Below are 15,309 nucleotides of genomic sequence, written 5' to 3'. Positions count from 1 at the left end.
TAAGGCCCAACATTTTTTAAATTAAAGCCACTATTGAAAATATTCATCACTTGGTGGTGGGAGGGAGATAAAGCTCCTACCCCTTCTCTGCACATTGCAGGGAAGCTGGAAAGGTGACATACCTATTTTATCTCCTCCCATGCAGGCCAGCATTGAAGCAAGGTGAAAGATCTCTGAAACACCGCCTGCATTCCATTTCATGACAGAAGAAGCTTTTGTCTACCAATTTCCCAAAGTTATTAATTATAGCCAACAGCCTAAGCTGAACCCAGACTGACTGGCTTGGTATATTAATCACCTGGAGGAATAGCATTGGCATTTTCACACAGTGGCTACAGTTTGCCAGGATTTTTAGGTGGGAGAAGTTTTTTCCAGACAACCTCAGGAAGTGTGAAAAACCCGCAGTTCACTGGCCAGAGATTGTCAGCTCTGTACTCTTCCAAATCAGGGGTACCCTGATGATCAGAGCAAGGCCCATAAAGTAATTTAAGAAGGTTGAATGTAGTATAGGATGTTGTTTAACAAAGTATCCAGCTGCAAGGCAATTGCTCCCCAAAGAAACCTTGCAGACTAGTCCCTCTAAAGCTACCATGAGGATGCAGGGAAATAGGCAAGGATTACCAAAAGAGGCCCCAGACAGATTGTAATATTGGCTAATAATATTTTTACTTATGTCACTGAGATTTGCATTTTACTCCATGCATCAAAATGTGCCTTTAATTGACTAGAGCAATGGTTCTGACTTCAGAATATGTTTTCCAAAATGTTTACAGGGAAGTGTGGGTGGATGGTCTATTAGAGACTGTTCAGAGTAAGTAAAAACATTTTTTAACCCCCCTGATAACAGGCAGTACTGTGTGGCTTCCTCTGCAGAAATAAAACCCAAGTTTCCTATTGTTGGGGCTGCTTTGCACCCTCCTCGACATCAATGAGGCAAAGGATGGAGGTTTTGGGGCATCTTCCATTGTCCAAAAACCTGGATGTACTCAGGCCCCCTGCAGCTGCCCAGCCTTGGCTGCCAACTTCGGAGCAGGAAGGCTGAGCACTGGGAGGAAGGGTGTGCTGGGGGTGTGCACAGTATTTCAGTCCCTGTCAGTCCCTGGTCTTCGGTGTGGGATGAAGATGGATCTCACTGAGTAACTACAGTAGGTGGCATGGAAAATCATTATTGTTCTGTAGCCATGCTCAGTCTCTTTTGAGAGATGCTGCTTTCAACTGCTCCCTCTGGCTGTCTGCTTTTGCTCTCTTCTGAAAAACCATGGTGTTACAACGGGGAAGGCATTCTTGTCTCTCTGGGAGGTTCCCGCTACCACCCCACAGCCAAGAAAACATCTGAGAAGGGCTATTTGTGATGGGCACCACCTGCCCTGTCCATAGAGCCAGCATTGATCTCTGGAGCTGAAAATATACAGTTCAAAACTCCATTTGAATGGTTCCTCAAAGTGCACCATTGGTTTTTAGGCTTCTTTTAAAAAGCATTTTAGCAGTTCTTTGCAACCTTGCTGGCCTGAAGCAGCAGTGTGTACCCATACTTGCCTGGTCACATGACCACAATTAACATTCATAAGAGTAGCTGGGATTTTTAGGGACAATTTATTTTTTGTTCTGCACCCTCAGACAGTACATATCACTCCTCACTTGGGTTCACACTCTTACAAGGTGGGATGAATGACCTTAAATCACTTCAGCAACAGCCTCTGCTGCCCCAGAGTGAAGAAACACCTGTAAATAAATCACTGCTGCCCTTGATCAATAAAACAAAACAAAACAAAACCCAAAACACAAGGAACATAATGTAGATGTATATTTATTAAAAGTCTAAATTAAATCTTTTCTCAAAAACACACAGCTCAGCCGAGCCAAAGAGCAAAAGGCCACAGAAGAACCTCTCCCAGACTTGGTGACTACCTCTAGCTCAGCTGTAAGCTTGCTGTGGGTGTTTGAGCATGAGGGGTGGGCACTGTCACCCTGCCAACCCCCATCCTGCCAGACCTCATCTGCTCACCCTTCAATGCAAGGGAAAACCAGCTGCCTGCTTTGCTCCAATACTCTGGGAAAACCTTTTCCTAGGGAAACTTGCAATTTTTATATTCAGTGGCCTCTTGTGCTATTTGGCAGGTGAGCTTTGAAAGAGCAGGACCAGGCAGCATTGTGGTGCTGAGCAGGGGGCTCAGGGTGAGCATACCAAAATACTGTATTCTCCCAGATGTAGAGCCAGGGTCACAGCACAAAAATTCCAGGTGCTTTTCCAGTGACTGTGCAAGGAGGTAATGCTGGTTTAGGGGTATGCCATTTATACCTGAACTAGCCAGTTTTATACCTGACCTCGCCATTCAGGCAGAGCTCCCCAGGACCTCGGGGAAGCGGTGGGACAAGATGCCAGCAATGCCCACGCCAGCATCAGGCAGAACCGGGCATCATTCAGTAGGCACAAACCATTCCCAGCAACAGGCTTTTTATTCCACTAGATGGTGCCCAGCCCTCGCTTAAGGATGTTGCTTAATCTTTTGGACAAGGGTATGGTCAGGACTGAGGATGGAGGGGCCTGGGCACTTTGCCGGGGCTGCAAACTCCTTGGTTCCAACCCTGTCAATGGTGAGGCCCAAAACCATGCTCTTCATTCGCCAGGCAGCCATGCCGAGCCCTAGACCCCCAGAGCATTGCCATAGTCCATAAATTCAGGGGTGTGATGGGCCATGGCAATTCTAGGGGTGAGTTATCCAGCCCAGACTGGCAGCAACTCTGCAGCACCTTTTAGTCTGAGCTGGATGGGACAGCATGGGAGGTCCATGAGCCCTTGGGGGTCTTCTTCATGCTGCCCCAAGCCTGGGAAGCTGCAGGCAAATCCCTGCCACAGGCTGCCAAAATCTCCATGTTTCTCCAGCACTGGGACCAAGGTACACAGAGCAGCTTCCCCGGAGACACCAGGGTCTAATGACCTGGTGGGGGCCATGGTGGGCACATGCAATTTTGACTTTTTCTGCTGGAGAGCACGAGCAGTAGCAAAGCATAGTCCCAAGAGCTGGTGGTAACTCATAGCACCAGTGAGACGCCGTGTCCTAGTGTTCCAGCAAGAATCAACTATGTGTGATCCCTAAGTACCAAGTTGCTGCAAGAAGCTATGGATGTTTCATCCCTGGAAATGTTCAAGGCCAGGTTGGATGGGACTTCGAGCAACCTGGTCTAGAGAGTGGCATCCCTGCCTGTGTCAGGGGAGTTGGAACTAGATGATCTTCATGGTCCCTTCCAACCCAAACCATCCTGTGATTCTGTGTTCCATAACAGGATCTGCCACTTCCCTGCATGCAGGTGTGCAGAGGGCAGGGAAGCAGGTACTCTGTGAGTACTGCATTGACATCACGGCTGCTCCTGCCTGCTCCTGCCTGCTTCCTGGATAGGCACAGCACTGGTGGAGAGTCCCCTGAGCATGTGCTGAGGCAATACCTCTCCCCTCGAGGCTCAATGCCTCTCCCACTGTGCCGTTCACTCTGGCATGCTCCTGAACATGCCTGTGTCCTGAACACAGTCTCAAGCTGTGCCAAGGGAGATACAGGCTAGAATTAAGGAGGAAGTTTTCACAGAAAGAGTGGTCAAATACTGGAATCATCTACCCAGGGAGGTGGTGAAGTCACCATCCCTTGATGTGTTTAAAAAAAGACTGGCTGTGGCACTTGGTGCCATGATCTAGTTGAGGTGTTAGAACATGGGTTGGACTCAATGATCTTAAAAGTCTCTTCCAACCTAGGAATTCTGTGATTCTGTGATTCTGTTTTAGCAGCTTCTCAGACAGAAAAAGCAACCTGCAATTGCATAAACGGTGATTAACTTTGATTAACACTGAGGGCATGGCTCCCGTGTGTCGAAGCCCAGCCTGGCCTGTGTGCAGGGGCCAGTGGCAGGAGTGGTGGTGGCACAGTCAGAGTGTTATGGTGCTCCTGGAAGGACAGTGTGGCCAGGAAATGTACCATCAGGAGGGCATGATGGGGACTTCTTGCTGGGGGAGGTGGATGAACTGAGGGGGAGGATGCTCTGTGGGCCTGCCTAGCAAGCCCAGGGATGCTGGTGGCCCTGGGCAGGATCTGGTATCCCAAGGGAGGGATGTGTAGGGCTTGTTGGCTAAATTGCAGTCCCACTAGGAATGGCAGGGCCAGGGATGTGCTGGGCCAGAAATCCCCTTATGCCCAGGGACCAGCCCACCCCCAGCATGCTGCTTGTGGCAGTGACTGCCTGAAGTCCCATTCCAAACACCAGAGTCAGCAGATCCACAGGTACAGAAATGCCTTTATTTCTCCAGTAGGCTGAAGTGAAACTGCGAGGACAGAGGCTTTTTCTCACTGCTTCTTGAGTTGCTTCGCATCAGTGCACAAAGATCGCTACCCTATGCCCTGTAGCATAGCTGCTGTTCCCTGGCTGTCCAGCACAGCACACCCGTGCATTCCTGCTGCTGTGCCATGCGCAGCCTCCCCCAGATGAACAGCAGATTGCATGAACCAGTGATTTTTGGCTCCTGGGCTGTGAAGCACTGTGTGCCCCCCAGCAACCTGCCCCTCACCCAGGCAAGAGCAGAGCCTGCAGGGGGGATGCCAAGGGAAAAACACGGTGAGTTACCCCCCAACTCCACCGCTGGAGCCTACCTGGGTGGATACTGGGCACGCCTCAGAGGGGCCCCTGGATCCAGCGGCCTTGGGGGTACCCTGGGGATCCCCACCCTGAGGGCTGCAGTCCCGTCTGTCCACTCTCGCTGTGGCTGCCCCGGTCCCCCTCGGAGGACTGGCTGCTGTCGGCACTCCCGAGGCCGGGATAGGGGCCGTGGGGGCCGCCGCCCGCCCCGCCAAGGCTGTAAAAGGCTCGCTCACGGACATGGAGCTCGTCAGCACGTTTCACCTGGTCCAGCTGCCGGCTGCGGCCCAGTGTTGCAATGGTGCCTGGCACCCCAGCCCCCAGCCTCCTGCCATGGTGCCCAGGCAGGCGGCCACCCCCGGCCCCCAGCCCTGCTGTCCCACTCTCTGCACCTCGCCCCCACTCCTGGCCCCTGCCTGCTGCCATGCTGCCCGTGGCTTGCCCTGCCTGTGGAGCGGGGCTGGCTCCTGCTTTGACAGCATGAGATCTGCCCCCAGCATCGCCATCATAGCTGCCAACACTTTTCTGGGCCCCGCTCGACACCCAGCCACTGGGCTTCCCAGTTGGGAGTGGTGTTTTGTCCATCCTGGGTGTCTTGTCCAGCCCTGCTCCCCCTGGATGGACCCTCATCCCTGCCCCGGGCCGTGCCTCCACATGGGAGGGTGTGGAGGTGGCTATCCCCACTTCCCCACTGCCTCTTCTGCCGAGCACAGTGCTCATGCCTGCCTTGCGGCTGCTGGCTGTCACTGACGGGGTGGTGCGGTCCCTCTCGGTAGCGGCTGGGTGGACGCTGCCCCCCTTGGCTGGGACTGTGATAGTGGCCTCCATGTCACCCCTGTGGTGGGGGGTTGCGGTAGCCACATGGTCTGGCTGCTTTCCCTTGGACTTCTGCCCCTCTCCTCTCACCTCATCATCATCTTTCCTATGGATGCTGGCCACTGTGGGGCTGGTAATGTCACCACTAGTGACTCTCCAGGGAACAGGGGTTACCAGTCCTCTATCAATACCAATGGTGGTGGCACCTTCCTCATCCTCTCCAGTGAGACGGTTGTCCCTGAGGCTGCTGGTAATGCTGTCCGCATGGGTTGGGGTGGCTGTGGTGGCCAGACTTTCAGGCTGCCTGCGGGCAGGCATGCTGTCATCTTCATCTCCACTGGGTGCCACAGTGATGTCCAGCCTGTGGAGGGGCCTGCTGCTTCCCACAGAGGGGATCCTGTCATTCTCCCTACTCACTGTGGCACCAGCCTGGGTGGTTACCTGCTCCCCCATATGGATGTTGGCCCTCCCAATGAATATGTTTACCTCATCATCCTTGCCTGGAGAGACCTGGGTGAAGCCATTGGCCCTGTCTGTGCTGCCCAGGCTCCCGTGGGTGATGGTGACGCTGCCTGAATCGGGGACATAAGCGTATTCATCCACACCTGCAGCATCCACTTGGACATCCTCCATCTTAGTGACAGAGGACAAAGCAATGTCTCCTGTCCCTGTACCCTGCTTAACACTCTCCTGCCCTTGGCCAGAGACAGTGGCCTCTCCACTGCCCTCATCCCCTGCCCTTCTGGTAGTAGGGGCCCTCCCCGCAGTCATGGCTCCCCCCACCGGAACCACCCTGGGGGCACCATCATCCTTATTCTCACTCCTGACCCTGGACCTGTTCCCTACCATGACCTCACTGGGGCGTTCACCCTGAGGAAGAATGGGAACACCGCCATCAACTTCCAGCACCAAATCCAGATCGCCGCTGCCCTCTGAGCTGGATGGGGTGGGACCCATGCCACCACCACTGCCACGTGCACGCATGCCAGTGCCAGGGTGAGGACTGGGACCATCCCTGCTGATGTCCGGGGTGCTGCGGTTTTCAGGATTGAAGACAATCCCATACTCAATTACTTCACTGCTGCTGTTGTCACTGTGCTCTGGGGCTGTCCCAGCTGACCCAGCTGGTGGCTCCCTCCTGGCATTGCCCTCATCCATCCGGTGGCTGGGGATGGTACTCTGGTGGTCAGCCTCTTCTTTCTGTGTAGTACACACAAGGGAGACGTCAGGGTGATGGACTGCTGCTGGAGGTACCACAGGCAGGCCAGGGTCCCGCAGTGTCCCCTGGCTACCTCCTTACCTTTATCTGTGTCTGGTTCCTCCGTGTTGAGAATGAGTAGACATATTTGAAAATGTAGAAGCCATGCTTGGCATTGCAGCTTTTCAGAAATATCTGGTGGGGAAAAAAATAACCAAACCCCACAATTTTCTTATTAATTGCGTTGGCAGGAGTTTCCCTTTCTGCGTCTGGCGCTGCAGTAGAGTCCCCTCAGCACCCACTGAGGCCCCAGGAGGTGGCAGAAGGATATACATACCCGGTGTTGTCCCACACAGTTCCCAGCAGCTCTCTCAGGCAGTGGCGATGGCACCTGTGGGCAGCAAAACACAGGGAAGAGCTGAGGCATCACACACTGCCTCAGCATACAGGCAGCTGCCAGTGCCAACTGCTGACCACCCACCCTTTCCCACCTTCAGGGAAGGGTGGGAAAACTGCATTGATTAGCCACCAAATTCCCAGGCACTAGCTGGGGTGCTGACTTAAAGACAGCAGTAGTAGGAAAGGTCAAAATCCCTTTTCCAGGGTCTGAAAAGTTTTGTGAATTTAGCTCCAGCATGATTGTATTGCATGCTAGCTTTCATATGGTGTTGTTGATAAATAACAAATAACCTTTTCCTGGAGACTGCTGCAGAGAATTTTACCATAGAGCGTTTTTAATACACAGCATCATTGTTCATAAAGGAATGCTCCAGCTTACTGCTTGGATCTGCCTGTGATGAGTCTGGAGCTGGTTAACTGGCTACAAACAGTAGCTTAAACAGTGGAATTTCCAGTGTTTACTAAGCTACTGCTTAGTAGGTTGCAGGTTTCCAGCTCTCCCTGATTATCCTGGCATCTTTTGTTGGGTATTGGCTAGTGCATCCCTCAGGGTTGGGGAACCTACTAGTGGGAGCATCCTGTGAGCCCCACAAAGCCATTTCAGGCATCCCTTACATGCCAGAGTGAGAGACAGCCCCATGGAGGACAGTCCTCTTTCTGATTTCAGAAAAATTAGTCCCTGAAACATCCAAGCCCAGCTGAAAGAGCAGAAACACACCCCAAGGTATAGAATATCCCCAGGTTGTTTCATTGTTTGTGAACAGTGTCAAAGGCCAGATTACAGCTCTGTAATGCTATACACGGCATAGCATTAACTCCCACATGTGCTCCTATCTGAAAAGCAAATCTGTGCTGATTTATTGCCTTCCCCTGGGCTGCTCTGCTGCAGACCAGGTTGTAAGAGCTTGCTCTATGGGGTAAAAGACACATGGGAGGGGCCATCTCAGGGAAGATGGGATTTCCCTCCTCCTTACCCTGACAAAAAAGCAAGCTTTTTCTAGGAGCAGACTTTCACTCTAGCTGTGTATTTAGTAAACTGAACAACAGTTATGCAAGAAAAAATGGGTCCTATTATATTCATCTTAGCTTGTCCTAGTTTTAGTTAAATCTCTCAATATTTCAAATTAGGAGAGCTGGAAAATAATTGTGGGTGCCCCTTTGACCACTGTTCCCCACACAGGTAAAATGAGCATCCTTCCCGCACCTCCCTGCCTGTGGCTTCATTCAGGTTGTTTGCAGGCCAAAAGCACCAGGCAGACCCCAGATCCACAGAAATCCAGGAGGTACAGCCACCCAGATAGACACTTGTGCAGTGCCCTGATTGCTAAACTGAAGGAACATGCTCAGCCACCTCAGTGCTAATATATATTTTTTCTTCTGGGGTCACCTCTGCTGTTTACCTTACTTCATTCCCCAAGCACAAGAGGTGGTGTACACAACTACAACCTATGTTTTCCCACTGCTGAAAGCAGGCCAGGATGCACCGGATAGCACATCTCATGCTTCCAGCAGTAGCTGGGAATCCAGGAAAAGCCATACTTACAGGTGTGGTGAAGGCTGTGCTGAGCAGGCACAGGCACAGACAGGCAAGGGATGTTTGCATCTTGGGCTGCTCCTGGAGGTACAAAGTGAAGCATTGCTGCAGTTTGTATTCCTGGGACTTGTGGTCCTCAATAATCCTGGTTAGCAGCAACCTAAAAGGTCCTGCTATCCCAAAGCTCCCATGGCAGCAGGGTTTTGCAGTCACCCTGGTTTTTCCCAGGCTTTGGTCCTTGGCATTGTCCTGCCTCTTTGCATCCCTCACAACAAGGGCAATGCTCTCACCATGTGCTTAGGGCACAGCCAGCAGCTCCAAGTGGGAGCTCTGACACTGGCTATTAAAACTGCCTAACTTCCTCTTTCAAAGCAGCTTGGGTGGATGTTTGTAATAAATGATCCCCTAAAGTTGCTGCAAGTTAAGCTGTTCATAAATTCGAATCAAGAAAGCAGCAGGCTTTAGGCTTTCACAGCACTGATAAATGGCAGCAGCAGGCAATATCTCCATTGGCCAATTCTCATTTCACCCAACCACCCTTGCTTGGGCTTGCAGGTCCATCCCAGAGACTGAAGCCATACCAGTATTGCTACAGGAAACACCAGAAGGAGATACATGCACAAATATCAGCAGTACAAAAGCAACGTAAGCTCAAGAGACGTGCACAGCCAAGGATCAGGATGTCCCCATCCCCACTGTGGCTTGCCCAGAGTGAAAGCAGGAGAATCCCTGCTCAGGGACAGCAGAGCTGAAGGGCTAGGGAGAGAGAGGGCAGGAAGCTAGGTAAGAAGATTACCTTTTCCTGTCGAAGGCAGGTCCCACAGGCAGACTGTGGAGCCTGTGCCCACTTTGCTGAAATTTAAAGTTGGCCCCGGGTGCACAGAGCCAATCAGCTCCTGCCCAGGGACATTTGTCAGCTCTGGCAGCACTCACAGATAACCAGGGGGAGTAATTTCCAGCTAAAAATGTGTTTGTGGTAAAAGACAGCTATCAAATGTTCCACCTGGCTGGATAAACAGAAAGCACAGTTTATAAATATCTCTTCTGAAGGCAAAATTGCTCAATGATTAGTGCAGATCTTAGTGTGGCACACATCCAACTTGGTTATTGATAAGAGGGTGTGCAGTGGGTCTTGGCTTGCTCGCTGTGACCAACATGGGAAAGCTGGCAGGGCTGCAGAAATGGAAGGGCCAGATCCAGAGCCAGGCCTGGTCCTGGCCCTTTGGCATAGAAGGGCAGTGTTGGCCAAACTGAGAGCCTCACCATGCTGTGTCTTCTGACACTTGCTTTTTGGGTTTCAATCTCAACCCCTCTGAGTTAAACCTGTGCAAGCACAAAAGAGAAGAAATACGTATGGCAAAAAAGAAAAAAAATATGTATGTTTTTCCATGCACTGCTTGCACAGGTCCCTTTGAGCCCTACTTCATTACAAAGAAGTGCTACAAGGGTGTGGACGATGTACAAACCCTCCTTCTCTCCACCTATACTTTTGGTGGCATTGCTGGTCACCTACACCCTTGCCAAGAAAGGTTCCCACTGCTGCAGCCAGCCTGGCTCAGGCAGTCACTGTGGTGATGGTGGCAGCAGCTCCCATCCCACTCTCCATTCTGCCCTAACCCAAACCCTGGGAGCTGGCACAACGCCCACGTTAGCACCAGAAATGTTTCAGCCATCAGCATCCAGCCTCAAGCAGGAACAAATCCTGGAGCCAGCAGGAAACTGACCCTAGCCACTGGCCAGGGAGTGGCAGTCAGATGCCACCCCACAGGGCAGCCAGCCCATGTGCCCTGGCTCCTGGAGAAGAGCCTTTGCCAGATGCCTGGGGGGCTGACGCACACAGGACTGGGCTAAGCGCCCTGTAGGAGCAGGACCTGGCCCCTGGCAGTGCCAGGGCTCTTTGTCCATGCCAGTTTCCTGACACAGCTGAGCACCCCCTGGGGATGTGGATGATGGAGCTCTTGTGTCCCTGCACCAGCCACAAGTGCACGCAGGGCTCCTCAGTGCCGCCATAGGGATTTGTCCCCAGGGGTGCCCATGCTGCAGGCAGCACCTACTGCCTCCCCAGAAGCTGCAGCCTGGCTTTGGCATACAGAAGCAGTTTTGTACAATGGCCAGTGACTTGTTGCTGCAGGAATAGACTAGTTCTGCAGTTGGACCTGCATCAGAAGCTGAACTCAGGTTTCCTTCCTAGGAGTACAAGTGAAGCACGGTACCTGCCATAAACTGTGAATGAAGGCCATCACTATTCCCAGACGGTGGCATCTCTCTGGAACCCAGAGGGATTTGTTCTATCCCTATCCATAGTGCAGATCACCAGTTGGCCAGGGACATACTCCTGTTGGGAAGGGACCCTAAGCAGGGATCCTGAGGATTCTCAGCTAGGCATCGCCATCGCTGATGAAGGAGGGGAGTGGATGCACCACTGTCACTGTGACAGCCCTACCTTGTTCTGGGAATGGGCTGTGTGACAGGGACATTTTGGGCTGTAGTACTGGTGTTCAAGACACACATCCAAGTTGCCCAGCCTCGTACCCTTATGTCTGGTGCAGGGACAAAGCAAAGCCCTCATTACAGGGGTGTGCATCTATAGCTAGTGATGCACAGAAAGAGAAATTAGTGGTTTTGCCCTTATTAAAATTGCCTGATGTGTGGTCAGGCCATGGGAGGCACATTGCCAAGGAATAGAAGACATGATAAAGTTATCACTGCTCACGTATTGGAAATTCACATCAACTTTATGTAAAACAAGGCTGTAATCCCACAGCAGTGTCCCTGAGAGCACCCTTTCATTTTTCAGAGGGCACTCTACAGAAGCCTTCCAAGTTAGCCTTGCTATTCCTCCCTCCTTTCATGTGCATCTAAACTGGAATAACAAGATTCAGCCCTAAGCATCATGGGCAACTGCAGCCCCTCAGCCCCTTCCCAAGTGCTGCGCTCCTCCACTGACCACAGAAAATTTGGCAGCAAACCTTTTGTCACCAACAAGCTCAGTTCAGTTGCTTTATTTCATTTCATTTCATTTCATTTCATTTCATTTCATTTCATTTCATTTTGCAAGATACAAAAAAAAGCCTGGGATGGAGCCAGGGATGGAGCCTGTGCATGACAAGCTGCCTGGCATCCCCTCTGGCATGCGGTGGCTCCAGGGAGCCTTCGAATGCACCTTCCTGAGTGTCTGGGGCTGACAGGGACAGCACCAGGGCTGTGCTCACTGGCTGTAGTAGTAATCCTGGCCATACACATCGTACCCGTGCCCTTTGTAGTAGCCGTACTCATCCTCATAAGCGCGGTAGCTGTCCCCACGTGCATACTCATCCTGTTCCTCATACCCACCCTCAGTGATGCCCTCGTCCCCCCGGCTGTGGTCCCTGGCTGTCACATCATACTCCCACAGCTCCCCAGCTGTGGTGGCATCTGTGGTGACATCTGTGGGTCCCCCATCATCCATAGTGGTCGCCTGTATCAGACCCTCTTCGTTGGTGGTGCTTGCAATGGTGGTAGCTTCAGCTTCTTCCTCCTCCTCCTCTTCTTCCTCTTCTTCTTCTTCCTCCTCCTCTTCCTCCTCTTCCTCAGCTTCACCAGTGCCCTCCTCAACCACCACAGTGCCATTGCCATGAGGTCCAATACCCTCTGTGGTGTTGGTGCTTGTGCCATTGACACCATTCTCATTCTCATCTACTTCGTCTTCCTCCTCTTCCTCCTCATTCTCATCACTGTCTTCATTTTCAGAGTCTTCCCCCTTGCTGGCAGTTCTCTGCCTGATCCTTTGGCAGCCCTTGCCCTGGCAGAGGGAAGACAGCACAGCATTACTTGGATGTCAGGAGCTTGTAGCTCCATGTGGAAAGGGGAAGGTATGGGCAGAGCTGAGCTATCCCCCTCACCTTTCATGGCAGGACTGTCTTTTTGGGGTACCCTTTCCAACCCCAAGTTAATGCCCAGAGCTTGGTCCAGCTATAGGTATTTCCACAGCAACCCTCCAAGCAGAAACAGAGTGCAGGGGATCCCATGGGTACAAGCAAAGATGCAATGAACAGCCCCCTCCCCATGGGTGCTCCCTCTATCTCCCCAAACCACACCTGCTGGGGGGATGTGATGTCTCCTCCCAGTGCAACTTGGCAGTCCTCAGGGGCTGCTCCAGCCGGGTGTCCAGCTGCCTTGGTTCCAGCATAAAATGGCTCCTACAAGGACAGGGACAGGACAGGGCAGGGGGTCAGCAGCTGGAGTGGAGCACAGGCTTCCCCGCAGTGAGAGGGATACAGGGCATCCACACAGAGCATTTGGGCATTGCTCCGAGTTCCCTGCTTTCTCACAGGTCTAGTTCCAGGCTGAAATGTAGAAGCTGCAGCAGGGCAGATGGAGCTGTGCAATTACATGGTGGAGTGGGATGTTCCCATTCTGGCTCCAAGTTTTGCTTTGCAAAGCATCTAAAGGTTTTCTTCTGAAGTTACCTCCCCAGTTTCCAGTAAACAAAGAAAGCCACAGGCACACTACATGCGAACACACTGCATGTCATGTGCGGACGGTCAGTGAGAGTGTGATGGCTCAAAGCCAGGCGTGAGCCCAAACCCCACCAGCTATCAGCCATTGGCAACACTTGGCCCCAGAGATCAGCAGCAGAGCGGGGCTCACAGTGGGGTGCACGGCTAAAAGAAGGGTAAGGAATAACCCAAATGCAAACAGAGCCTGAAGCAGACACTGAGGAGCTGGTGGGGCAATTCACCCAGGGCCCAGCCTGGGAGGTGGAGCTGTTGGCACCAGCACATGAGCCCAGCCATGGCAGGGAGACCTGAGATCAGTGTCATCACTGCCCTGGGCAATCTCTGCTGCTCACACACTAAGACCAAGGACACCTACCCTGGCATTTTGGGCCACCTCAGACCTTGAAATACAGGTGCACGTGCTGGCAGAGAAAATCCAGGATGCTCTCCTCTGCAACAGGAGAGCCATCAAATTGCACAGTGCATCCAGCTGTGCCAGTGGAAGTGATGCTCCCTATACAGCAGCCAATATAGTGCTTTTTACAAACCAATATGCTTTATAATGCTTTTTACATTACTGACCTTGGGGCCTTTCAGCATGATTCATCTTGCTGACCACCCTGCCAGTGAAGGCACATCCCTGCATGAGAGCAGCCACGGCTCTGGTGCCCTCAAAATGAAAAGGGCAGACCTAAAGAGTAGCTACATTCCTGCATACCAGTTAATTTCTTCCTGAGAAATGAAATTCCACCTTTTGCTACCCATCCCACTGCTCAAATTTATCCTTAGAGATTGCAGTGGTAGGGGAGAGAAACAGCTAAAATGGGGCAAATTGCAGGGGGTGCCAGAGCTGGCACAGGGGCCACCCTATGCTATATCCCAAGCCCTGACAGGCCTCCAAAGCGGGGTTTAAAACCAGACTCCCTGCTTTCATTAAATAACTTTTTAAAAAGAAAAAAATAAAAGACTTGATTAAGTGTGACACACAGGATTCTAAGCATACCAGATCCTTATTTCAAAGCACCAATGTGCCTGAGACCACTGGACTATTTTTGAGCATTTGCAGCCCAATAAGGTACAAAAGATCTTTGTAATCCCTTCCATTTAATTTTGGACTTGGGTTGCTCTCACAGCTCCAGAGGTGCCCAAGCTCACACTGATCCAGCAGACAGGAGCAGCTTTACCATCTGACTGATACAAATTTGACTTTCCCAATATTGCATCAGTTTGTGTCACTCCACAGTCACACACGCAGAGCATAACTGGGTTTTCTGTAGGGGTATTCCCCAGTGTTACAGGGGTAACAGATCCTGAAAGACGAAGGTAAGAGGAGTTCCTAAGAGCACCTTCTTCCTTGTGTGAACCTCTCTGGTTCTGTTCTTTGGCCTGTCCTGCTTTCTGATCCATTGGAAATGGAAACCCAGAGAATTTGTCTCAGGGTTGTTTGGTGCAAACCCTGCCCAGGAAGAAAAAGGAAAATATCAAAAAAAAAAAAAAAAAAAAGGTCCAGAGTAGAAAATCCAGTTGTATCCAGAGTGCAAGCCTGTGGGAAGTCAGTGACCACAAATGCTGATGAGCAGAGACTACAAAACCAAAGAAAGTTCCCAAATTCCTGTATTTGTTTTGCAGAGTGCTGGTTTGCCATACTCACCCCCTCTTCCTCCTCCTCCGAGCCATCCCCCTCTTCCTCAGATGAGTCACTACCCTAAGAGGAAAAACCAAGTTGGAGGCGGGTGGGTGGGTTCCCAGTGGTGTCATGAGTACAATGTTCTGTGCCCAGGCCCACAGGCCATGCCAACAGGGCACAGACCATGACCCCATCTCATTTGGGCCAAAATCTCTGCATTTGGAGGGCAGCAAAGCAGCAGCAACCCCTCGGAACCACCCACCTGGTACCGTCGCTGCGGGGGATACACGTAGATGTATCTGTACAGGTAATGCCGGTGCTGGCTCTTGAAAACCTACCAGGAGAAGGAGGGGGGAAATCCCATCAGTCTGGGGCCTTGGGTACAGGAGCTACCAAAATGTGCTCTTCCTCAAGATCAGCCCTGTGTGGGACTAGGCACAGGGGACACCCTACCGCATTCTCTTCTGAGTCATCCAACTTGGGTTTCCGCAGCCAGCTCTTGACCTGGGGGAAAGGGGGAGTTGGTACCTGCCCCACACCAGCCCTGGCAAGGCCAGGGGGTCCCCCCTCAGCTGGCACTCACCGAGAAGGTGCACGCCATTCCCACCAGGCAGACAAACACCAGGACACTCCTCAT

The 15,309-nt window shown here is 51.9% G+C and overlaps 2 protein-coding genes across 2 annotated transcripts; both read right to left on the bottom strand.

Moving 5' to 3' along the window:
• Positions 1-4,656: 4,656 nt before the first annotated feature.
• LOC136556155 (ovocleidin-116-like) lies at positions 4,657-8,636 on the bottom strand. The gene is made up of 4 exons (XM_066549207.1): positions 8,577-8,636; positions 6,972-7,025; positions 6,737-6,829; positions 4,657-6,636 (listed from the first exon to the last, which is right to left on the bottom strand). Exons 1-4 carry the CDS (start codon positions 8,634-8,636, stop codon positions 4,657-4,659), a joined length of 2,187 nt encoding a protein of 728 aa, XP_066405304.1.
• A 3,126-nt stretch (positions 8,637-11,762) lies between these two features.
• On the bottom strand, positions 11,763-15,309 carry IBSP (integrin binding sialoprotein). Its single transcript, XM_066549012.1, has 6 exons — positions 15,256-15,309; positions 15,126-15,176; positions 14,935-15,006; positions 14,697-14,750; positions 12,644-12,745; positions 11,763-12,348 (listed from the first exon to the last, which is right to left on the bottom strand). The coding sequence occupies exons 1-6, from the start codon at positions 15,307-15,309 to the stop codon at positions 11,776-11,778; spliced, it is 906 nt and encodes a 301-aa protein (XP_066405109.1). The 3' UTR covers positions 11,763-11,775.

The sequence above is a fragment of the Molothrus aeneus genome, chromosome 4 (genome assembly GCF_037042795.1).
Source record: "Molothrus aeneus isolate 106 chromosome 4, BPBGC_Maene_1.0, whole genome shotgun sequence".
In the NCBI taxonomy this organism is placed as follows: domain Eukaryota; kingdom Metazoa; phylum Chordata; class Aves; order Passeriformes; family Icteridae; genus Molothrus; species Molothrus aeneus.
The sequence above is the reverse complement of the archived record's forward strand: the minus strand, read 5'-3'. Positions and strand labels throughout refer to the sequence as shown.